The sequence below is a fragment of the Palaemon carinicauda genome, chromosome 24 (genome assembly GCF_036898095.1).
Source record: "Palaemon carinicauda isolate YSFRI2023 chromosome 24, ASM3689809v2, whole genome shotgun sequence".
NCBI classification, from domain to species: domain Eukaryota; kingdom Metazoa; phylum Arthropoda; class Malacostraca; order Decapoda; family Palaemonidae; genus Palaemon; species Palaemon carinicauda.
Window position 1 is genome coordinate 11,543,345 of NC_090748.1, and position 26,613 is coordinate 11,569,957.

Genomic DNA, 26,613 nt, shown 5'->3' on the forward strand with positions numbered 1-26,613 from the left:
CCCTGAACGAGGCGGACGAAGGTCATCAATGCCCTCTGCACTGCCATGAGCTCCAGAAGATTGATGTGCTGGGCCTTTTCCTCAACTGACCATTTCCCATCTGCTGTTACCTCGAGGAGATGTGCTCCCCACCCTTCCTTCGATGCGTCCGTGAAGAGCAGTATCTCCGGGGGAGAGGAGCCGAACGGAATCCCTTTCAACGTATTCCACCTGTCGGACCACCAGAGGAGAGCTTCTTTGGAGGGAAGTGACACCGGGATTATCTTCTGTGGGGAGCTTCCCTTTGACCAGAGGTCCTTCAGGTTCCACTGAACTGGTCTGAGTTTGAGCCTGCCCTGCGGAACCAACTTCTCTAATGAGACCAGGTGACCTACTAATCTCTGCCAATCCTTGGCCTTCCTTGGGGCACCGGCCAGGAATGGGCGCATCACCTGGTCCAGGTTGTCTAGTCTCTCCTGGGACGGGAAGGCTCTCACCAGCTGGGAATCTAACACCATTCCCAGGTAAGTCATCCTGGTGGTGGGAACCAGATGGGATTTTCCGAAATTGATGGTTATCCCAAGTTCTTTGCAGAAATTGATCAGTTGACTCCCTTGTTCTTTCAAGATTACCTCTGAGGCTGAAAGCAACAACCAGTCGTCAAGGTACCTTATCAGTCTGATGCCTTGCTTGTGTGCCCAGGTCGAGACCAGGGCGAAGACTCTCGTGAAGACTTGAGGGGCTGTCGATAGACCGAAGCAGAGGGTCCTGAATTGAAGAGTCTGGGGACCCCACTTTACCCTGAGAAACTTCCTGCTGGAGGGGTGAACGGGAACCTGGAAGTAAGCATCCTTGAGATCCAGGGACATCATGAAGTCCCCTTCTCTCACGTCTTCTTGATGAATTTGTTCAAAGCCGAGAGGTCGATTACTGGTCTCCAACCCCCTGTCGCTTTCTCCACCAGGAAGAGTCTGCTGTAGAATCCCGGCGGCTCGTGCACGGGTTGCAGGGCTCTTTTCTCCAGCATAACTTCCACCTCTGGCTGTAAAGCTGCCTTCTTTTCTGAGTCGTTGGGAGCTAACCATACCCCTCGGTGATCGGGGATCAACGGGGGCGGCTCTGACAAGAAGGGAATCCTGTATCCCTCCCTGAGAACAGTAACCGTCCACGGGTCCGCCCCATTGTCCCGCCATGCTTGCCAAAATTGTTTGAGGCATCCCCCTACCAGGAGTGTGGGAAGGTGTAGGGGGCCTCTCTCCCTATCTCCTTCTATGAAGGCGGTTTGACCGGCTTCTCCTTGACCCGGAGAACTTAGGTCTATAGGAGGTTTGGGGTTGAGCACCATTCCCCTTGGAGGGCTGCGGAGGCTGGTGCCATGAAGAGGTGGATGCTCCTTGCCTATCTGGGGGCAGAAGCGGGTAGGCCCCGTCCGCCGGAGGTCTCCTCGCAAAGGCCTGCCTTGGCAACTGGTGCCTGGGCTCGGCTGGCACCTTCAACCTGCTGACTCTCTCCATCGTCTCTGCTACAGTCTGGAGAGGGAACATCGTCTTGGCCCAGATGGGAGAGTTTCTAAGGAACTTTTCCTCTCGCTCGGGGAGCTTGCAGGAAAGTCTGCTTAGGATAGTGTCCCTTCTCCTCAGAACCCAGTTGGCAGTCTGGGTAAGGGACTGGTGTGTCAGAAATTTCATGGCTTTACCCCCCGAATGGATCAATTCTTTCAGAAGAGCCTGATTGTCTGGCACTGCGAGGTCGTATGAGATCTGAAAGTCCGCCAGCGTACAGGCCCACCAATCCAGCCAAGAGGTGACGTTCACGACGTCCTGTGCGATGACCTCCATCATAGAGGCCTCTGCTGGAGAGAAGACCACCGGCGCGCTAAGGCTACGTTCGTCCGAGTTGCCTTGGCTTAGTGTAACGACCACGTCTTCTACTGTGCAGGGCCCTGAATGGTGACCGTCCGGCACGTAGAACTTTCTCTGGGTCTTGAGACCCGGTAGGAGTTTGCCTGAGCACTGTGATCTCAGGGAATTCTCCAGGGCCGAGACATACAGGTCCACGTGTTCCATTCCCATGGCAACATCGGGGGCTAAAGGTAGGGTCAAGGAAGGCTTCTTCTGCACAGGATCCTCCACCATCCTGCCCAGACCCGAGAGCCAAGATCGCGCAGCCGTTGGTTGAGGTTCGTCCAACTTATGGTGCCGTCGGATGAGAGCAAGCACCTTACGGTAGGACGAGACCTCCTCCACCAAACACTTGCCCGAGTCAATTAAACCGTCCACTACTCGTACCCCCTCGTCGGCAGGTTCATCGAACGCGGAAGGATCCGTGGGCGTGGAGGCATCCCATTCCTCCTGGTAGGATGATGGAGTGGGCGCCTCCGTCATGGGTAGAGCCGTCGGGACGGAGGTAGCCGTCATGGGTCTACCCCCTCCCGGGCTGACCCGGATGGTACTGGATAATGGTCGTGGCAGCGGCGAAACCCGAAACTTGGCCGGGACCGCTGTGACCAAAAGACTCTTGAGTCACGTTACTGTGCCGAGCCCGCGGGATTTTTCCGCACACGGGTGGCTCCGCCGACTTACTAGGCCGGGGCAGTAACGAGTTACTGTGCCGAGCCTGCGGGATTTCTCCGCACACGGGTGGCTCCGCTGACTTACTAGGCCAGGGCAGTAAAGAGTGTGCCAACGGCTGCCCCCGACGAACGGGTGGAGCCGAAGCGACACTGAACAGGGCAACGGAAGCGGCTCCAGTAGCCACCGAAGCAGTCACTGGAGCGGCAACCGACCCGCTGGATTCTCCACGATGTCGAACCCTTGTGACATACCTTTTCCGCGGCGATGACCTCCTTCGGTAGTCCTTCCTCGAGGACCTCGCCCTCTTCCTGGGCGGACTGTCGTGTGAGCTCGATCCTCCTCCTCCTAGAGTCTCGATCGATGTAACCATCCGACGAATAGGAGTCGTAGGAGAAGTCTTCATCGGAGTACGAGGAGATTGAAACTTCCGACTCTACCACGAGCCTCCTGTGGGTCCTGGGTCTGGAATTCGGGGTTACCGGCTCCATGAAGTCTGGCAGAAGCGTGGCTGATGGTGCCGGGGGTGGATGGGTTATGGGACGACCGTTGAACCATCCTTCGCTGCCCTCCTCCACTCTCAAGGGGGACCTAAAGGTCGTCCTCAGGGCCCTCCAAACGATGGAGTCGGGGTCCGAAACGCCCGTGGGCTGCTTACCAATGTCCTGGCCACCCCCGGAAGATGTTGCACCTGAAAAACACGTTACAGGCGTGAGGATGGGCGCTGAAGCGGGCACCCCCCCACCCCGGATCCACACTTATGACGGGTCCTGCGGGCACCAGGCCTTCGTCTAAAGCACACACTCCATCCACTTTAGCAGACCCCTCACTTGTCTGCATAGACCCCTTCAACACAGAATCCCCCACATTAGACTCATAGGGAGCGGCAATGGACCACTTCCCCGATACGGACTTACCTAGTCCCCTACCCAGGGTAGGGGAAGGGGAAGGAGAACCTCTCTCCGACAGGACCGAGGGCGAAGTCACCGGCAACGAAAGGCTTGACTTCTTAGGCGACTTCTTAGAAGCCTTCTTTTTCTTGGCGAAAAGAGCCCATTGGACCTCCGGCCAAGACTCACACTCCGGGCACTTAGACTCCGGGGAACACCTTTTCCCCCGACACGAGGAGCACATGGAATGCGGGTCGACCCCGGTCACCGAGAGCCATGCTCCGCAAGACTTACCCGCTTGAGCCCCGGGACAGCGACGCTGAGGTTCCATGGAAAAAGCGAACACAAACGACACACGGACACAAGGGAAAGGTGAGGAACACAGCGGGAATACGTGAGACACAAGGTAAAGGAACACACGGGCACTCGTGGGACAAGGGTTGAGAACACAAAGTAATCACGTGGGAACACAAGGTGAACGGTCGGGATAAGCGAGAGAGAGCGGCAAGATGTTATCTACGCCGCGACCAGAAGCTTAATGGTTGGAAAGCGTGGTCACCCGCGTGACCTGGGTCGCTCCTGGGCGTGTATCCCTTCGCCCTGGAACGTCCTTGAGAGGCAGCGGAGAGAGGGGCAACTACGCAAAATTCTCGGTCGGTGATTAAGAGATCCCCAGGCTCTCCTAAGAAAGTAGTTCGAGGTAAGTATTCTGTGTTGGAACAATAATTATTTAAACTAATACAGTACAAGCATGTAATATTCAATGAGCAAATTATAATATTACTGCAGATCACTGTGCATCTATTATTAATTTAATAAATGCTGTAATGATCAGAATGTTTGATTCTGAATTCTCCTTAACCTCTACTTTTCTTTGCCTACATATACATAGAACAGTGGCATGTCCCATACAGAAGCTCCTCTATCCTCCCCATCTCATAACGCTATAACACTTAAATGCAATATACCTTTGACTCAAAGTGAAAAGCAAGTATGACTGATTGAATTGTTGTTCTGTAGTCTTTGATAGCACCATAACTTCTGTACAATAACATTTGGGTCAAGTTCTCTTGCTTGATGGTACAGTTAAAAAGTTTTAAATTATCTATACCTCATTTATTTCTTAAACTGTGTAAGAAAGACCTATTAGTAAATTATCACTTTTGAATGCCAAGGTTTTGTAGTAATGCTTTTCCTACTAGAGTTGCAGCTTAGCTTATAAAAATAAAAAAAAGTAATAATTATAACAATACACTAAATCATTCAATGTCACATGTTTATCTAAAGTTCACTAAGAATAGCACCCTGTTACTGACTGTATAGTTACTCAATACTGTATATAAAAAATACAGGTCCACCACCATTAAAGGCGGGTTTACACGGCCGAGCAGCTCGCCGAGCCCGGTTGTCGAACCTACCTGTAGAACGGCTCGAAGAGCTTTCAGACAGTACATCGAGCCTCAGTGTGCCTCGTGCTAAAACAACGTCAACATTTCTCTCGACCAGGACGATTTGATAGCCATTGCTTTAGCAGTGGCACTAAGAAGGAAAAAAAAAAGATCAAAGTGGACGAAGAATTGGCTACTAAAAAGAGAAATTTTCACACACCAACTTGCTTATTGCTTTAAAATTAAGGCTTTGAAATTAGTTCTTTCAATATTTCATGCAGAGCCGCTATTCCTTTGTTTCTGGTCACATTATTGGAATAGTTTTTTTATTTAACTCTCCATAAAGCTGGATGAGGCCGATATGTATGTATGAAATCAAAGTACGACTTCCTTCTCATTCTTGCTTTCATTAATGGCAGCCATTATTCATTTATTTGATGATGTTTCCTCTAGCAGGTTTGAATAACTGAGGTTCGATGCTCGACACCCGTTCACACCGCTCGTCAAACAATGTAGCTCCGCCCACAAAAGTCAAGATGAGCCTGACTTTCATCGAGCCGTTCGACGAGCGCGCTCGACAACCAAATAGCCCGTTTACACGCTCGAACATCAATTCAAACACAGGGTTGTCGAGCCAGGCTCGACGAGCTGCTCGCCCGTGTAAACCCCGCTTTAGTCTGACACCTTTAGTTTCATAGACCCTTGCTAGATTAAGAGTCATTCTTATAACTCAACCGGCTAATATACAGTACATCATGATATATGTAACATGTTAATTATTCATATCCTTCCCCTCTTACCAGTATTGGACTACCAGAAAGCTTTATTAGACATTTTGAATGGAAAGTATGGGACAAATATGGCATGAAAAATCAAAACCCTATCGTCTGCATTAGTTTAAGTCTTTACTTTTGCCCATAAAGAGGAAAAGAAGAGCAGAGCTCTTTCCTTTTAATCGGCAGTATGGATAGATGATGGTGTGGCAGAGGCAAAGAAGTAACTTTAAGCACTTTAACTGACAGTGCCCCATGATGTCCCCTTTACTCTATTATGATTAAAATTTTAGAGAGGGAATAATCAGAAACGGGAATGCTCGTAAAAAGGAGCAAGTGTATATCACCATGTTACACAGAAAACACACTGCTTCAGTTATTGAGTTAACTGCAAAGGCATGTTTATACTCCAGCAGCTGAAAAAATGGTTACTCTCTGTACTGGCTGGAGGTGTTCACCTGTAACTACCAACACCTGATCCTGTTTGTAATACTAGATATGCAGTTAAGTCTAATAGTCATGCCTTCTCCATCACGAGGCTCAATACTACGCAGTATCCTAGAAGTTTTATTCCGCATGTGACCAAGTTGTCGAATGATCTTCAAACCTAATAATTGAATTGGTGGAACTTCAAAAGTTCAAATTTGCAGAGAATGTTTTATGTTGCACAGGCTGACCTAAGTCTCTCTATAGTTTAGATATAAAAGATCTGTTTTAATGTTTTCACTGTTCTGAAAATATTTTATATTAATTTTTCATTAGTTCTCTTAGTTTGTTTATGTCCTTTTCTCACTTGGTTGTTTTTTCCCTGTTGGAGCCCTTTGGCTTATAGCATTCTGCTGTTCCAACTATTGTTGTAGCTTAGCTAGAAATAATAAATTCTAAAACCAAGCTCCAACAAAGCTGAAAATATACTGTACTCTTAAAGGACAAAGGTTTTTGTTCATGTAGGAACCATTAAATTCAATGTAGTAATTGCTATCAGAAAAGGTAAAAAGAACTTGAGTAAGCTATATAATCAAAAGTCACTTGTTATGTGTGATTATCTCCAGAAAAGGAGGATCTAGGATCATTCTTTGGCATGGGTATTCTTTTTTTTAAAAGAGGTAGTGAGGGTTGAAGAGCTAATAAAACCGGGGGTAAAAAGTAAATATCAGGAAAGGTTGAAAATGATATATGACGAAGTGAAAGTAAGAGAAACTGGCAATTTAGAGGAGGAGTGGAAGTTAGTAAAAGAAAATTTTGTTGGGATTGCAAGTGATGTGTGTGGAAAGAAGGTTGTTGGAGGCAGCATGAGGAAGGGCAGTGAATGGTGGAATGAAGGAGTGAAGGTAAAAGTGGAAGAGAAAAAGAAGGCTTTTGAAGAATGGCTGCAGAGTAATAGTGTAGAGAAGTATGAAAAATATAGAGAAAAATGTGGAAGTAAAGCGCAAGGTACGTGAGGCAAAGAGGGCAGCTGACCTGAGGTGGGGTCAGGGATTGGGTCTTTCATATGAAGAGAATAAGAAGTAGTTTTGGAAAGAAGTGAAGAGAGTAAGGAAGGCTGGCTCAAGAATTGAAGAGACAGTGAAAGATGGAAATGGAAGGTTGTTAAAAGGAGAGGAGGCAAGGAAAAGATGGGCGGAATATTTTGAAAGTTTACTGAATGTTGAGGATAATAGGGAGGCAGATATAATTGCTGTTGCAGGTGTTGAGGTGCTAGTGATGGGAGATGAGAATGAGAGAGAGATTACAATAGATGAAGTGAGGAGAGCACTAGATGAAACGAGAGTAGGAAAAGCATCTGGTATGGATGGTGTGAGAGCTGAGATGTTGAAGGAAGGGGGTGTGACTGTACTTGAATGGTTGGTGAGATTGTTTAATATGTGTTTTGTGTTGTCAATGGTACCAGTAGATTGGGTTTGTGCATGTATTGTACCACTATATAAGGGTAAGGGAGATGTGCATGAGTGTTGTAATTCAAGAGGTATTAGTTTGTTAAGCGTAGTTGGAAAAGTGTATGGTAGAGTAATGATTAATAGGATCAAGGATAAAACAGAGAATGCAATCTTATAAATACAGGGTGGTTTTAGAAGAGGTAGGGGTTGTATGAATCAGATTTTTACAGTTAGGCAGATATGCAAGAAATATTTAGCAAAAGGTAAGGAGGTGTATGTTGCGTTGATGGATCTGGAGAAAGCGTATGATAGAATTGATAGGGAAGCAATGTGGAATGTAATGAGGTTATATGGAGTTGGTGGAAGGTTGTTGCAAGCAGTGAAAAGTTTCTACAAAGGTAGTAAAGCATGTGTTAGGATAGGAAATGAAGTGAGTGATTGGTTTCCGGTGAGAGTGGGGCTGAGACAGGGATGTGTGATGTCGCCGTGGTTGTTTAACTTGTATGTTGATGGAGTGGTGAGAGAGGTGAATGCTAGAGTGCTTGGACGAGGATTAAAACTGGTAGACGAGAATGACCATGAATGGGAGGTAAATCAGTTGTTGTTTGCGGATGATACTGTACTGGTTGCAGACACAGAAGAGAAGCTTGGACAATTAGTGACAGAATTTGGAAGTGTGTGTGAGAGAAGGAAGTTGAGAGTTAATGTGGGTAAGAATAAGGTTATGAGATGTACGAGAAGGGAAGGTGGTGCAAGGTTGAATGTCATGTTGAATGGAGAGTTACTTGGGGAGGTGGATCAGTTTAAGTACTTGGGGTCTGTTGTTGCAGCAAATGGTGGAGTGGAAGCAGATGTACGTCAGAGAGTGAATGAAGGTTGCAAAGTGTTGGGGGCAGTTAAGGGAGTAGTAAAAAATTGAGGGTTGGGCATGAATGTAAAGAGAGTTCTATATGAGAAAGTGATTGTACCAACTGTGATGTATGGATCGGAGTTGTGGGGAATGAAAGTAATGGAGAGACAGAAATTGAATGTGTTTGAGATGAAGAGTCTAAGGAGTATGGCTGGTGTATCTCGAGTAGATAGGGTTAGGAACGAAGTGGTGAGGGTGAGAACAGGTGTAAGAAATGAGTTAGCAGCTAGAGTGGATATGAATGTGTTGAGGTGGTTTGGCCATGTTGAGAGAATGGAAAATGGCTGTCTGCTAAAGAAGGTGATGAATGCAAGAGTTGATGGGAGAAGTACGAGAGGAAGGCCAAGGTTTGGGTGGATGGATGGAGTGAAGGAAGCTTTGGGTGATAGGAGGATAGATGTGAGCGAGGCAAGAGAGCGTGCTAGAAATAGGAATGAATGGCGAGCGATTGTGACGCAGTTCCGGTAGGCCCTGCTGCTGCCTCCGATGCCTTAGATGACCACGGAGGTAGCAGCAGTAGGGGATTCAGCATTATGAAGCTTCATCTGTGGTGGATAATGTGGGAGGGTGGGCTGTGACACCCTAGCAGTACCAGCTGAACTCGGTCGAGTCCCTTGTTAGGCTGGGAGGAACGTAGAGAGTAGAGGTCCCCTTTTTGTTTTTGTTTCTTTGTTGATGTCGGCTAACCCCCAAAATTGGGGGAAGTGCCTTGGTATATGTATGTATATATATACAAACTACGGCCATGAAAGGAAACATTCAAATCTCATGACCATGGGGATTAAAAGATTGGTCACAAGGAATGAAATATTACTTAAAATGTTACAGTCTTACAAATGAGATGTTTTGCATTAATTCAGTCTTTATAACTAGAAGAAGTTTGTCGAAGCAATATATCTTACAGCATGGTATGAAAATAAGTAAATGTTTGGAAAGATATTAACATCTGGTAGGCAAAAGTCTTCTTTATAATAGCAATATTCCTTTTACGATGTAAACACATTCATAAGACAGATGCTTTTGCAGTTTAGTATCTCACAGATCTTTAAATACTTAAAATGTTTTGAAAATAACCAACCTTACAAAAAGGATATAAAAAGATTTTTCTAAACTTCATTCAACTAGCAGACAAGCATGTGATTAATGAGTGGAAAAGAGTATATTTGTATGATTTAAAGTGTTTACACAAATTGCCATAAAATAAAACTGAATATCAAGAGTAAATAAAAATTAGTCAGAAAAGATAAATAGCAGTTATGATTCTGATATACTGCAGGATGAAAATATCTGAAAATATGCTCGAGAAAAAGGTGCAAAATGGAAGTGATGAGTATTGGGATATGCCACCTTTAAAGCCTTTGGGAAATTTTTTTCAATCAAACCTACTTTATATAATTCCTTGTTAATTTTATATCATGTCTTCGCCTATGGCTATTTTCATCTTGAAATTAGGCAATGCAGTACTGCTCCAACTTTTATTTTCAATAAAACCATAAACAAAAACAATCTTTGAGCAGAGTTGTGCAGGAACTCAAAAGAGGTATCCTGTATTTTATTTGCAATTGATGAGTGACAATGCACTGTTGTGGAAGCTTTATTTCTTATGCAGAAAAAATAGAGGAAGCCTCTAACTTTCACAATTTTTTTCTAAAAGCCTCAATGCCAGATGTCAAATTTTACTGTGATTGTTTCATTTTGATTATTTCCCATAATTACTCCTGGATTGAGGAAGAGCCAGATTATCTATGGTGTACACGCATCTCAAGTTACTTTTAAGCAGCTTTTAAGGCTTTTTCTAAATCACCTTTTTCCATGAAATATTCTTTAAATATTCTTTACTTTCCATTTAGACAAATAGTTCTTATTCATCCATTGTTTCCCCAATTTCACCATAGAAATTTTTATTATGTGACACCTCATTCAGAGGAAAGCCATGATTTGCCTGCATAACTTCTTTTACTGCTCTCAAAAACAAGCAAACTCTACACTTATTCTTCCTAGATAATACCCTGACATTATTTTTGATTTGTAACTTCAGTATCAATACTCCTCACTCTAGAAAGGGTACCGTTCATGAAAAAAATCTACTACACTTTAAATCTAAAAACTTACCCTATCACAGCTCTCTCTCTAAATTCCCAGCCAACAGTCAAGTATCTGAGGCGAATGATATCCAGCCGACCAAAGATTAGCACTCGTACCTGAAATGATAAACCAGAGGCAAAGAAGCATTATGGGAGGGTTTATTTTTCTGCTATTCCTATGCAGGCAATTTCATTCAAAGTAAATATTTCTAAAATAATTTCCTTTGCAAATTTATCATGAGTTACATAAATTTAGAACTTTTTAACTTTGTATCTTAAGGTACAGTACTGTACTTCTAAAGTTGAAAAATTCTTCTGGACAATCTCTTACCTTATTATCCATCCAGCCTCCTAAAAATGTTTCAAGTGACTCCTCTGTTACCCTTAACACTAATTTGTGAGGGAATTTGGTACGAATAAAGTCTGAAATACAATAAGCTTGAATTAGTACAGTAATTAAAAAGCCCTTTCAATTTAATAGCAGCCATTATTGTGACACTGCAAGAAACTTTGTTCCAATTATTATTATTATCAATTGCTAATCTACAACCCTAGTTGGAAAAGCAGGATGCTATAAGCCCAGGGGTCCCAACAGGGAAAATAGCCCAGAGGGAAGGAAACAAGGAAAAATAAAATTTCAAGAACAGTAACATTAAAATAAATATTTCCTATATAAACTATAAAAACTTGAACAAAACAAAAGGAAGAGAAATTAGATGGAACAGCGTACCCAAGTGTATCCTCAAGCATGGGAACTCTCACCCAAGACAGTGGAAGACCATGGTACAGAGCCTATGCGCACTATCCAAGAACAGAGAACAATGGTTTGAATTTGGAGTGTCCTTCTCCTAGAAGAGCTGCTTACCATAGCTAAAGTCTCTTCTACCCTTACTAAGAGGAAAGTAGCCACAGAACAATTACAGTGCAGTAGAAGAAGAAGTGTTTGGTACAGTAATCTCAGTGTTGTTAGGTGCATAAGGATGGAGGAGAATCTATAAAGAATAGGCCAGGCTATTCGGTGTATGTATACGCAAAGGTGAAGAACCCTAAAGAGAGAGAAGGATCCAATGTAGTGCTGTCTGGCCAGACAAAGGACCCGATACCTCTCTAGCGGTAGTATCTCAACTGGCAGCTGGTGCCCTGACCAACCTACTACCTCATTTAAAGGATATAAAGCATTATTTTACAAAGGCACCTTTGACCGAGCTCAAATATGCACCCATATTATGATTACTGTATTGAACTGCCCTATTAGCTGTATTGGATGATAACAGTTGTTGCACTTAAGAGCTGCAATGTTTGCTGGATTCTGCCAAGCAAGGCTATCAATATGCACCAAATACAGAATTAAAAAAGAAAAACTTTCCTTGCAATAGTTAATAAATGTGAAGCCTAAAATTACTTTTCTGTACCTTAAAAGATCTTGCTACTTTTATCCACAATCATCCAGAAAATGGTGAAAAAATTAAAGTACCATACAGCTACCGAAAATATAATTAGTGAATACTAATGGTCAAGGCTTTTTGTCTACAGAAAAATTTCCACTGCTATGAGTGTGAGTGTAACTATTGAAAATTCACTAAAGATTTATAACCGACAGATGTTATTGGGTGGAGAATTCGCCACGAATTTCAAACCTAATCATGAAAATCAACTAAATTTTACAAGGCCATATTAAAAATTATATACAGTACAGTGGTACCTCTACATACGAATTTAATCCGTTCCACAACCGACTTCAGATGTAGAAAATGTTCGGATGTCGAAACGAATTTTCCCATAAGAATACATTGAAATAGGATTAATCCGTGGTTGAGCCCAAAAACCTATGATAACTCCTTAATAAATTACTACACAATTTCCCATGAGAATAATGCACACTAAATTAGATAATAGACATGTAAATAAGAAGAATTATAAAAAAATTATAAATAAGAAACAGGTTTTTAGCGTCACTTTACCTTAGAAACTCCAGCGCAGGTGTTGTTGGTCTTGCTACGCAGAGAGGAGACGGACGGGCGGCGAGGAGGTAGAGAGGTTAACTACGATAAACGTACACTACCGTAACTTATTCTAACTTACACTAAGTGAACTTTAACATAGCTTATTTATTTTTTTTATTCTTATATTTTATATTTTTTTTTTATATTTTCTTTTTTTCTTTTTGATGATTAATTTTCATCACTTTCACTCTCTCCACTTAAAATTGATTGAATTTATTTCGCTTCACTCTTTGCTGTTTTCTTTGAACCACTTCCATCCTCTTCATCACGAGTTCGCTTCGTAGTTTTTTTAAAGAAACTATCGATAGATAGTTGCTTGGTACGACTTTTCAGAATGTTTCGAAAGTGAGTTAGGCAAACATCATCGAACTGCGCAACTACAAGACAAACCTGCAATTTTTTTGGGTGGTATTTGTCGATGAAGTCGACCACGTCTTGATATTTTCCTAACACCTCTTTTATTTGCGCTGAACCTAACACATGTTCTACCTCCTCGATCCCTTCCTCGTCATCACTCATGTGCTCAGACATAGCATGGAGTTCCTTGAGCTCCTCTGTGGTAAGTTCGTCGTGATGTTCGGCGACAAGTTCCGTGATGTCATCTGCGTCTACCTCCAGACCCATGGAGTTGCCAAGGGAGACTATTTCCTCTACGTCTTCCGCTGCACCCACCACGGGATCAGGTTCGGGGTCAAAACCTTCGAAATCTCGGGGAGAAACTGCATCAGGCCACAGCTTCTTCCAGGCAGAATTGAGGGTCCGTCGACTTAATCCCACCCAAGCCTGATCTATGATCTTCAAGCAGTGCACGACGTTGAAGTGGCTTTTCCAAAATTCACGCAAAGTTAAGTTTGTGCTGTGCGTGACATTAAAGCACTGCTTGAATAGGTGCTTGGTGTAGAGCTTCTTGAAATTCGAGATGACTTGCTGGTCCATGGGCTGGAGGATAGAGGTGGTATTCGGTGGAAGATACAGCACCTTTATGAACTTAAATTCATCGAAGATATCATCTTCAAGTCCAAGGGGGTGAGCGGGTGCATTGTCAAGGCATAGCAGGAATAAGGCAATTTCTGTTCATGAAGATACTTCTTCACAGAAGGGCCGAAAACTTGGTTAACCCATTGCACAAAGAACTGCCTAGTGACCCAGGCCTTCGAGTTGGATCGCCAGAAAACATGAAGCTGGTCCTTATCCACGTTGTGTGCCTTAAAGGCCCTAGGGTTCTCGGAATGGTAAACCAGTAAGGGCTTGACTTTAAAGTCCCCGCTAGCGTTGGCACATAGGGCAAGAGTCAACCGATCCTTCATTGGCTTATGCCCAGGCAATTTCTTCTCTTCGGCGGTGATGTAGGTTCGACTGGGCATCTTCTTCCAAAACAGCCCGGTTTCATCACAATTAAACACTTGCTGCTCTACGTAGCCTTCTTCCAGCACGATCCTTTCAAAGTTCTTGACAAAGTCAGCTGCAGCCTTTGTGTCCGCACTAGCAGCCTCTCCGTGGCGAACAACTGAATGAATCCCGGACCGTTTCTTAAATTTCTCAAACCAGCCACGAGATGCCTTGAAATCGTCTGAGGAAGGTTCGGTTGAACTCTCCCCAGCATCACCCCCAGAGCTCTCCTCCTTCAAGTCCATGAAGATGGCGTGCACCTTCTCGCAGATGATGGTTTCGGCGATGGTGTCGCCAACAATCTCTCTGTCCTTGATCCAGATTAGCAGAAGTCGTTCCATCTCTTCTATGATAGGGCTACGCCATTTTGAAATAATGGTGATCCCCTTAGAAGGTTTCACTGCTTTAATAGCTTCCTTCTGTTTCAGGATTGTCGAGATCGTCGACATATTACGGCCATATTGTTTAGCAAGTTCACTCACGCGGACGCCACGCTCATGTTTTTCAATAATTTCCTGCTTTACGTCTAAAGAAAGCATTTCCTTCTTCCTTTTCTCACCACTACCACTACCACTTGCAAAACTAAGCCTTTTAGGACCCATATTTTACGTAAATTACCGTAAAAGGATGCACGTAAAAAATCACGATTAAAACAGTACAATAATAGCAGAACGCATAGGGCACAACCGCAAGAAGCCGACGAGAACAGAGGACTGACCCAAGCCACGCTAATTGAGGGTCCCTCCGAGGTCGAAGTGCTGCCTTCTATCGGCGGAAATAAAAAACACATCCGGCGCTATGAGTACCGACTACGCGTACGAGTATTGTTTACTTCGGGATTCGAAAAAAAAATTTGGGTGTAGAGTAGGAACGTGTTCGAATTGTACTTCGCGTGTCGAAAAATTCGGATACAACCGGTACGACGAAAATTGCTTACTTCGTGTGTCAAAATAAAATTCGGGTGTAGAGTCAAAAATTTGCTCGAATTTTACCTCGGATGTTGGAAAATTCGGATGTAGATACGTTCGGATGTAGAGGTTCCACTGTATATATATAAATATACATATATATATACATATACATTTATATATACATATACATATATGCTGTATATGTAAATATATATCAAATTTTAAGTAATTCTAAAATATTTTTTTTTTCCACAACAGGATTACCAGATTATGAATCGCGCTAAAATTTCATTAAATACTTTTTAAAAGTTCATTACTTATAAGTTTCCTAAAGCATAAAGTCAAGCAAAATCAAACTGTATACAGAACTACTTTATATACCCAACATCTACGTAACATCAAAACTAGCAGCCAAGACTATTTAGCTTTCATTTTTCACCCATGATAACAATTAGGGAATGCAAATTAAATCACTTGTGAAAACAAAGATCACTGCAAGCATGGAGAGAATTAAAACAAACTAAATACAGAACAGCACTGTAAAACAGTAGCAGATAATCTGGAAACTAATACTACTACTTCCCAATGATAAAGATTAAAAAATGTATACATTACTTTTGTAAAGACTTATTTAAATATCTGTAAATATAACATATCCACATATAAGATTATTTGAGGAGATGAGGTCTAACAATATTACTTTCCCCTCCTATACAAAGTACTGTACAGTAAACTGCGTTGTCTTTGATCTATAACTACAGGTATGCTTTTAATGTATTTTCAGTTAAGGTACATTAACCCTCATACAATTGTAGATCCCATTTAATCTAAAGAAATAAAAGCACTTATTCCTTCAAGACTCAATAGACCACAGCATACTAGTTACATAAGGTCGAGTACATTAAGTTTAGACTGAAGTCGAAATACAAGTGAACCCTACAAAACCTTGTATCATGACAGACTTGATTCTATTTTTTTGTGATAAATTTTTCTGTATTTGGTTTTATATAACTATGAATGTGAAGTCTTATAGTTTCAGTGTTTGCTTAACCCAAGCAAATTATTAGGTCCGGCTGTATTACGTTAACATTTTACATGTGCATGTGAATAAAGTACAGAACATTAAAGTGGGCTTTTCACATGGATTTACATGTACATTTCACAAGAATACTCTTACACTGCGCAATGGCCTTCTCTACCTATCCTCCTGTTTCCCAGTCACTCAACAGTGTGCTATTTTTTGGCTGGATTTTATGAAAATATTTCCCTAAAAGACCTTCTACAGGAGGCAGAGTTTTCAATAGCCTTAGCCTCAGGAACGAGAGCCTGCGAACTTGCTGTGGTTTTTGGAGTGGTTGTTACTTATCCTCACTATCATCATCTGATAGACTCCAGGTCTTCTCTTACTAGCCAAGAATGAAAACCCAAAAACCCCTTCAACAGGATTCTCTACATTTCAGCTTTGCAACCTCCTAGTAATAACCTCTGTCTAGTGTCTACCCTGCAAATCTACAAATAGATATCTACACCATTAGAAGGCATAGTACAGTACAGAAGTCTGTTTCAAAACAAGATCAAAATACCCTTATCTACCGGAGCTATGCCTTTTCTTTTGACCACCCTCAATAAAGAAAGCCAATCCTCTGTCCATCACAAAAATTATAAAAAAAAACGATTTGCAGTTTACAGGTTGGTCTATGCGTAATCTGTGAGACTACCTAAAAAAAATCCAATCTGTTCATGCTAATGCATACACTGGCCTTGGCTGTAATAGTTACCTAGATGGGAAATTTTGAATGGTCAAGCGAAAATCTCTCATCTCTGCCAGATATAACATGATACACATCTAGCCTCCCAATTTGCCAAATATGTCCTCATAGACCTAAAGACAGAAGTCTTGGCCCTCCCTCTGCCAAATATGCCATGACATATCTTTGTCTCACCTTTGCTCAGATACATCACAAGACATCTAGCCCGCAATTCAGCCAGATATGCCATGATCAACATCTATCCCTCACCTCTGAGGTGTATGCCATGACAGACTACTGTATACCTCACCTCCAACATCTACACCATGAGAGACTTCTCGCTCACATCTCTGCCAGACATGCCACGATAAAAGTCTATCACTTGCCTCCGACACAGAATGATCGACATCCAGCCCTAGCCTATGCCAGACACTGTGGAGATATCTACCTCTCACCTCTATCAGATATGCCACAGATGACTTTCAGCCCTCAATTCTGCCAGATATACCCCAATAGACTTCTATCCCTCTCTTCTGACAGACCATACAATATCTAGCCATCATTTGTTTGAATTGATTGTTTTAACTATTTTTTCCACTCGCAGGATGTTAAGGTAAGTATTAGCTGTTGCTTTGCTTGGCAAAATCCCTACATGGACAGAAATCCAACAGTTCTATATCCCCCCACCCCCCAAGGGAATGGAATATGTCAACAAGCTCTAATTTTCAATACCAATTGATGAAAACCCTTCAGGTTCTCTATGGCACTTCTTAAATCAGTATAAATTACAAACTTATCTTCAATTGTTTTAATATCAATTGCTAATATAATTGCTAGTTCAGATGTAAATACTGAAGCTTTACTGGTTAATGAGAGCCAACTTACTTTGAGGATACTGCAGCAAAGCTAGCCCCCATTGAAAAATTAGAGCCATAAGGAGGCCCTTTCCTCTGGTTATGTTCCAAGGCACAGTTTATGTGGACTCAAAATATAGCGCATTTCTTTGACAAATAAAATAAATGCGAGCATATTTTTGTTTTCATTGTGGTCCAAGGTGGAGGAAAGATAGTCGAATGATCATTCTGATGTTTGTGAATTGTAATAGCCTATTTGCTCTTATTGGGAATGGTGGTTCAAGATGTAATAGAAGAGCTTTTTTGTTAAAGAATTGGTGGATAAGATGTTTAATGCACTTCGCATGGTTACAAAATCTCAATGTAGGGACAAGGGTGGCTCCCCACTTCCACATAGTACTCATATTTGGGAAAGACCTAAAGGCTTCATTACATAGTCTTAGACCTTGAGTGTGTATTAGCTCTAAAGACTAAAATAGCATTAGATCCTGATCCATATACTGTATTGGCCTATTATAATCTATTTTTGATAATTCTTTAGAGATCAGTAAAGTTGATCACTTTGCACCCCATATTGTATTAGACAACTTTTTCATTAGGTTTAGATCATTATTATTACAATTGGATTTGATGAAAGATCCACAAGTTCTCCAACTGAGACAAGTATCAAATATTAATCAAAATTATACCTTTTATCTTTGAATTGGATCCAAGTGTCCCTTAATGTGACTGACTTCTTGGCATGGCTTCCATCTAATATTCTTATAAAACATTATTGCTTCAGTTTTTTCAGCAGAAAGTCTAAAACCAACAGATGCAGCCAAAAATTCTATTTTTGAATTGAGTTTAAAATTCTTTGTATGTGACGAAGCTAATTTGACAAGTAGTATATTGCAAAGTCGTCCCCATAAAGGCTACTTGGGCATTTAAGCAACGACGTCATTAAGAGCCAATGCAAAGAGTCCCATGTAAAACACTGCCCTGGAATACACCCACATCTACCTAAGTTTTGGATTAAACATTCTCTATTGGACTTTAGAATGTTCTTCCACCAAATAAAATTTCTAGTAAAAATAGGGAGGTGCCCTCAAAAGCCATTATGATGTAAATATTTTAGTATTGAATGGCTCGAAAGTAGTATCATATGCCTTCCGAATGTCAAGAAATTTAGTTACCGATTTGCATTCATTCAAAACCCCTACATATACAATTTTTCAAGAGAAAGCAAGGTCAGATTGCTCCCATTGAGAGCCAAATTGTGAGGCTGATAAAATGTTTAAGACGTAAACACCAATTTAGTTTCTAATTTACCATTTTTTCCAGTAATTTGCAAACAACTTGTCAGTGAAAGTGGTGTATAATTGTTTGGGTTACTGGTGTCTTTTCCTGATTTTGCTATTGGTATTACTATGATCACATCAATAAATTCATAATCTTACCAGTTGCATTTTTATCCCTTATCAGTTGGGCCAGTGCTTCTAACCACCAAGGGAGTGTTTCACTGGTAAGGCATAAGTCAAAAGCATAGATCTGTCAGCTGCTTGTGTGATGTAGTCCACAAAGAATTGAACGGTTTCATCATGATCTTGTGAATAATTGAATGGAGTTACTTGACCTATAAAATCTGAACTCCTGGTCAGCTTTTTTTTTTCTTTTTCTTTTTTTTTATTGTATTGTAAAGTTGAATAGGAGGACCTGCTGTACATCCTAACCTTGTTACTAATATATGAAGATGGTCACTGCCATTAAGGTCATTTAGCACGTTCCATTCAAATATGTCAACAATATTGTTTGAACAAAGTCAAGTCTATTGAGGAATAAGTTTTACTTGTTTTTTAATAGTAACCTGGTATCTTCATCGTTTAATACAGAGGTTATGATTATACAGTAGTAGTTTAACTAGAACTATAGATATCAATACTACCAATATTAATGTCCCAAAGGAGTTGTGGGCAGTGAGTCTCCAATTGGATATTTTTCATTATCTGGGAGTTCTTAGATTAGATTTTGAAAATTTAGTTACAAGAGGGTTGATTATATGTGTTATAAATCTTACGTTATTATTCAGATGTACTTCAACTCCAGGTACCGGTAATTGACACCGACAGGTTAAATTTTTTAACACTCAAAGTAACTTATGAATAGAGATTGCAGTTCTCAATACATTAGCAAAAGGGACTGAGGAAATTACTAGATTGTAATTTCCTATTCAAGGAACAGCATTATTAGTATGCTATAGCCATACTGCAAAAAATATAATCAACTTTGAATTTCCCTTAATGTAAATGGGTTTTAAGACATTACCATTACATTGATTCATGTAAGGACTGAACATTTCGGCAATGGAGACATTTCCACTGAGTAAAACATTATTGCTGTTTATTTTGCTGCAGTTGGGTTTCTGTTTAATTGTTCTGACATTACTATTCAGAGATTATGATTTTTTAGATATAATTTCCTTTTGTTTACTCGTATTACAATTTACTTCCTCATTATCATTTTGATTTTGGTTAAACTTTGCTATAATTTTTTCAAGATGAAGAGTGCCTGTTGCACGCTTCATATGGTCAACACACAAGCCTCACCGTGTATTTCTAATGTACCAACTAGTTTTTAGTTTTGCGCTTGATAAAGTTGTCAATCATATTTCCGATTTTATTTTTACCCTGTACTATTTTTTTTCCTTTTTTTTTTTTTATGAAATTCTTAAAGCTTGCAGCCAAACTATATTTTGTGTGCTGCTTTATTCTCTATAGAAGTCTTAAGTAACACCACCGCTTACCAGCATTTCAAATAAACAATGATATATTTATTTCTTCTAATGGTACATAATCTCGAGTTTCCTTCAGGTTCTTCGCTATCATAAGGATTCTTATGAACCTCTACTTTACTACATGTTTGGTAGCCTGGTTAATCATCAGGTTGAATTCAGATTAAGAAGTTGAGTGTCAAGGCATTTTTTCCGTTTGTGCTGCAGTTTGACTTGCTACAATAACCACTGAATCTACCTTTATAGTAAATACATACATATATACATATACCAAGGCACTTCCCCAAATTTTGGGGGGTAGCCGACATCAAACAAATGAAACAAAGGGGACGTCTCCTCTCTACGTTCCTCCCAGCCTGACAAGGGACTAAACCGAGTTCGGCTGGTACTGCTAGGGTGCCACAGCCCACCCTCCCACATTATCCACCACAAATGAAGCTTCATAATGTTGAATCCCCAACTGCTGCTACCTCCGTGGTCATCCAAGGCACCGGAGGAAGCAGCAAGGCCTACCGGAACTGCATCACAATCGCTAGCCATTCATTCCTATTTCTAGAACGCTCTCTTGCCTCTCTCACATCTATCCTCCTATCACCCAGAGCTTCCTTCACTTCATCCATCCACCCAAACCTTGGCCTTCCTCTTGTACTTCTTCCATCAACTCTTGCATTCATCACCTCCTTTAGCAGACAGCCATTTTCCATTCTCTCAACATGGCCAAACCACCTCAACACATTCATATCCACTCTAGCTGCTAACTCATTTCTTACATTATAGTACATATAGAAAATGTCTCTTCAGGCTCACTCACATTCTTCATTATTTGCCTTTTTTGTTTCTGGAGAGGTTCCATTTCATTGTACCCCTTTTTCCTTTCAGATTTACATTCTATTGGTGAATGATCAACTATATGGCACCCGAGTTGTGTATTTTAGCCTTTACTGTTTACTACATGTACTGGAAATTTGTTCCATGTTTTTGCTATTTGTATGTAAAGAAATTACCACATGTTCAATGCCTTCCCCCCGCCCCCACACACACTATTCTCTTAACTGTAATGCATATTAATATTTTTCGTCAGCATTATACATTACATATACAGTACTGTATTAGAATCCCAATGTCATTATCACTGAATAGTTTCCATGTGTTAGCTATAATGTTGGTTTGTTCTACTTTGTGCAGTTGGTTTGAAAAAGTTTTCCGCTAGAATAATTATCCCAAAATCGCAAAATGTTTATATCTATTCTCATCCACCGACTTTCTGGACAAATTTGACTCTCCAGGCATACTTAGTATCGCCTCTGACAATTCACAGTTTTTAGCCTACATAAAACAAAAATTGTAATTATATAAACGAGCAGACAAAGAAATGCAGACTTCACATTTCATCTTATATTGCAACCATAGGTTGAATATACTTTAGTATGCCTAAATATGATATTTTTGTGACCATTTCCCTCAACACTAGGGATCCTAAGGTCATAATCATCAATTCAGGGTTATTTACTAAGCAGTGGTGTGCTCTTCCCTCATATCTAGAAATATATATACTAAATGTATCAAATGCACACAAATAAGGCATTGCTAATAACATTCTTGCCTGCATATTTTCTGAGCCAATTTTATGCTTTAGACATATTTATTATATCTCTTGACATTATATAACCAAAGACATACAAGGAATATAACTTAAAAGAAATGTAAAACTTATTTATGACACAATCGGATGGCATTACTCTCTTTTTCAGCCTTGATGAAAGAAAATTAACTCGAAGTTTATGGGAGACCACTATAAATTTCTTTACCTAAAACTCCCGTAGAAAAAGTTGGTTACGTAAAGGTCAGAAAATGGTTGCACAGGGGACCTGATGTGCTTGCATAAATAAAAGAAAAGGATGTTCTAGCCATAAAACTAAGAAAAAAAATTTGGAAACAAATATTTTTAAAATGCAATAATCTGAATTCCAAAATATCAAGAGGAGATCGTGAGTTCCACCCCATAAAGATGACACCATAAAAACAATTCAATCTGATTCACTAGACCTGCTCAAACATCTTTTTGTAATTAGTATTTCTCTTTTAACAGTCTTGGCTAATTCATGATTCGTAATGACTTTTTCATCAAGGTCTAAAACACTGAGGATAAGGAATACACAATGTGGGGATTGATAGCGTTCCAATATACCCTATCCATCTTGTAATTAGGACAATGCCTAAAATTACCAATGGAAGAAGACTTGCAATAGTAACATTAAAATGTGAATATACACTGGAAATGATAAAAAACCCAAGACTCCAAAGAGAAAATTTGGATTAATGACAAAACTGCTCAAAACGTAGTAAATCTGAAACAGTGTTCCTAGTTTCACCAGCGAACTTTTCTTGACTTCTTACTACATGGCAGAGATCAAGTTAGCACTAATAATATATTGATTTTTCTATTAAAATTTAAGATTCATAGAAATATCTACATGATCCGATGCAAAATTCCATAAACATTCTGATACAAAGACATGAAATAATTACTTCTATGGAAATAAATTAGTTACTTTGAAAATGAAAGAAGCCCTTACCTAATGAAGAGACCATGCTAACTGATGCTTCAGTGTAATGGTAGGGATGCCCATCTAAAACCATAACCAAATAGGGAACAGTATTAACGCCAAGCTTTCGTGCTAACTCTACTTCGTGGCCAGCATGAACCTGAAATCATGTATAGATTTTCTTTTATTTTGATCAAACTTACTTTCTTTGCAGACCAAAACAATTATCAGCATGATCACCATTGTCTTCAGATTTTTCTTTAAAGGTAAATTAGGGTTATTTGTATTATGATAAACTTCACTTTCAAAAATAATCCAAAAGGACCAAAAAAAAAAAATTTGGAAAATTATTTCCATACTTACAAAAATTCATTGCTATTCCTTCCTGAAGAGTTAGCCAAAAAATCTCCCTATTGGGGTAATACATTGCCTTGTGAAATGTCCCACAGCCATGCAAGGCTTCTAAAGAAAATGACAACCTAGGTAAAAGCATGGCTACCCTTTTTCTAGTTAGTATTCTAAACCCACTTCACCCCAATTAGTCAACAATATGCCCCTCCTAGCAAACTCTCCAACTGTTGCAAGGTAGTGACCCTTTCACTTGGAACTTCTTCAGATCACTGGGAATGAGCTACAGCATCCTACTACTGTAGTGACACTCACAGCACATCAAAGTTGATGCTGGCTTTAGGTACTTTTACAGCCCCCCTTTCTTCAGTAAAGCAGTCCTGTCACACCGCAACCCAAGTCTATGAAGGGAATCAGCTGCCACTCTTGTCCTATACATAATGCAAGGAGTTGGCCATCACCCCCATCAGGCTTTCCACAGTCCATCATACAAGTCATCTAGGTTGACCCCTGCCGAGATCCAAGAATAATTCCTTAACCTTCAGGACATGCTCGTATCTATATTACTCTGACTGTTCAGCACCATTGCCCATTCATAAGCCCCAGGCACTTGTTCATACATTTGGACACCAGACCACGACCAGGCCTTGAAACAAATGAAGCAGGCACTCTCAAGCCTGCTAGTTCTAGCATCTTTTGACTCAACCTTGATGAGCATTCTCCATACCAATGCATCCCTTCTCTATGGGATAGGCTATGCCTTTCTCTAGGACCATGGCCCCAACGACTTAATAATAAACCATCGTGAATCCCACTCACAGATGCCAAGATGTATGTAACAATCAAGATAGAAACTATTGCAGTTTCTTGGGGCCTCAAAAATTGTCACCTGCACTTCCAAGGACTGCCAACCTTCACACTGCAAGGCAACCACTATACACTGGCAATCATCATCGACAGCTACACATTAAATATGATAGCAAACCCAAGTCTTCAGCAAATGAAGGAGTGCATGTCGCAACGCCAATTCGCTCCAGTGTGATGTTCAAAACAGTCAGCTACCCCATGTCTGAGGATATGCCTGGCTGCACTGAAGTAACGTCACATGCAAGGGCCGTCAACGTCATAATGGCTTCCCTGGAAGATGATGCCTCAATTACCAATAGGCACCATACCCTGCAGGACATGTCATCAACAGCAGCATGGGCCACGACTCCTGACGAATTTGTACAACCTGCTAGCTTTCTTACTACCATACTAGAATCTTTGAGACTCCCTCTCTACTGACAGGGACCTCATGCTCTATGGGACAAAATACTGGTTCCTGCTGCTCTACGTTGCCACACACTCGCCAGACTCCTCAGCAGCCACCAAGGTGTTGAGGCTACTAAACATCAGGCTCTACAAACTGTATTCAGGCCTGGGATAGAGTAACATCGCTAACACATCGCTGCCTGCAAGCCATGCCAGGTCCTAAGTTCCAGCCAACAGCAGAAGCCTCCTTTCAAAAACTTATCACCTATTGAACCCCTTTAAGTCAGTATTGGAAAACTTCTTCCAAGTAGCAGGGAAGTCCTTCCTTCTTGTCACCAACCACATCTTCAGCTAAGCTTATGTTCGTCCTTTCTAAGGGCAACACCACAGACTCAACCATACGGCATTTCTACCGCTACTTCAGAAGTTGGTGTTCCCCTACTCCTAAGAACCAAAAGACGGCCCCGAGTTTACCAACCAAAAGTTAGCAGATTTCACAGAGCATTGGGGTATACACAATATAACTTCATCGTCCCACTACCTGCAGTCTAAAAAACATGCCGAGGCCGCTGTCAAGGATGTCAAGCACTTGATCCTCAAAATGACCCCTTCACTATAGAGTGACTGAGGCCTTTCATCGTGGTCTCTTAGTTACAAAACACTTGACCACTCTGGTCGCTTTCCTGCCCCGTACTGTATGGTAACACTAAGTGTCCGCCCATCATCATTCGTTCAAGGAGTGTCGGCAAGAAAAGGCCCACAGCTATGACTGACAAGCCACTGCATGAGCTGCTCTGGTGCAATGCAATTATGATGACCACACCCACCTCCTACTCAGGCTGAATATGGGCAAACACGTCCACCTCTAGGACCCAACATTTCACAGATGGGACAAAATAGGAATCCTCATGGGTGGCGCGTAGAGAGATTTGCCTCCCCTGTTGTCGAGTGATACATTGGAACCATCTCTTAACCAGTGCTACGTCATAATCCAGTTCCCAACTCTGGACTCTTTGTGGTTTCTAGCCTTGACATGGACAAGTAGTTAATGCCCTCCAAAACTACCCTTAAGGTGTTCAAGATTAAACAGGCTTACATAGTGTACAAAGCCCAACCACATGTGCCACTTGTGCAACTTTGTACCTTCATACTTGATAAAATTCACAATGTTCTTTGCTTTGCACACTATTATTTAATAGTGAAGTCAAAGGGAGGTATAGAGTACTGTATATAGTACCTTACATATATGCATCTTTTACATTTCATAAATATTGTCCATTACAAATTCATGTGTACGAGTCGCTCTATCAGCACACAGTCCATGCACACCTCCACTTCTCTTTTATAAGCTGTTCACCTTGTGGAGAACCCTTTTATACAGCCTGTTGCTGTATAGCACAAGAAAAAAGAAAACTACGACTTGGGAACTGATTTCTCCATCCCTACAATCATCAGTTTATTCCTACAAGACCTTATCTTCCAATCACCACCATTAACCCAATAAACCTACTGGATGCTTGGCAGCTGCCACAGTAGCGCCCACTGATGGTAGCCCTTATTCCTTGGCACCTGCTGCCTCTCTAGTCCAAATGCCTGGTATCCCAATCCATCATTGCTCCGCCCTGCTTGGAGATAGCTACTGATGGCGAGACCTCGGAACAGTTTTATAGAAATCTTACTTAACCACCTCCTCAGGTTAAGCGGTTAATGTATAGTATGTTCAAGATAAGGTTAGGCTCCAAGGTAATGGCTACATTAGGTGGCGAACATGACACTGACCCCACCCTAAGTGGCGATAGGGTGTGTGCATCATAGATGCGGCCAACTCTGCCGTCTCCATCAGAGAACTTTGGGAAAAGCTTTAAATATAATTCCTTTCACCATCTAATAAAAAAACCAACAAAGATAAATCACTAAACAAAACAGTGAAAAAGAAAACGAGAGCCACTCCGAGTACTTTCATCTTGCTGCTAGCAGCTATGAGAGAACAAACAAGAACAGCACCAGTCATACACACACATTGGCTTGCTCTGCAGGGGCTGGAGTCATATGACTGAGGAACAATACATAAGGCAACATGCAGTATCATTGAAAGGGGAGCTAATATCTTTTTTAACCTTAAATTTCCTAATTGAATCTGTGCCTTCCAGAAGAGCAACTGCAAAGAACTTTAAGCTGCAATGAGAACTTACTTTCATAGATGAATATAATTTCTTAGGAGAAATTAGCTCATAATAACACCTAAATAATTAAGACCATGTTCTGAAAAAAAGTAAAATATAGAAGTGTTAGTTGAAATATGTGATATTTCAGTAACAT

At 41.2% G+C, this 26,613-nt stretch overlaps 1 protein-coding gene across 3 annotated transcripts in view; it reads right to left on the minus strand.

Annotated features, from left to right (window-relative positions):
• l(3)80Fg (dnaJ homolog subfamily C member 16 l(3)80Fg) overlaps positions 1 to 26,613 on the minus strand; it is a 120,795-nt gene that overhangs the window by 58,872 nt on the left and 35,310 nt on the right. For all 3 annotated transcript variants that reach the window (XM_068348050.1, XM_068348049.1, XM_068348048.1), the window contains exons 5-7: positions 22,723 to 22,852; positions 10,803 to 10,894; positions 10,500 to 10,588 (exon numbers count right to left, since the gene is read on the minus strand). In XM_068348050.1, the coding sequence (XP_068204151.1) occupies positions 10,500 to 10,588; positions 10,803 to 10,894; positions 22,723 to 22,852 (311 nt within the window). The remainder of the gene's footprint in view (positions 1 to 10,499; positions 10,589 to 10,802; positions 10,895 to 22,722; positions 22,853 to 26,613) is intronic.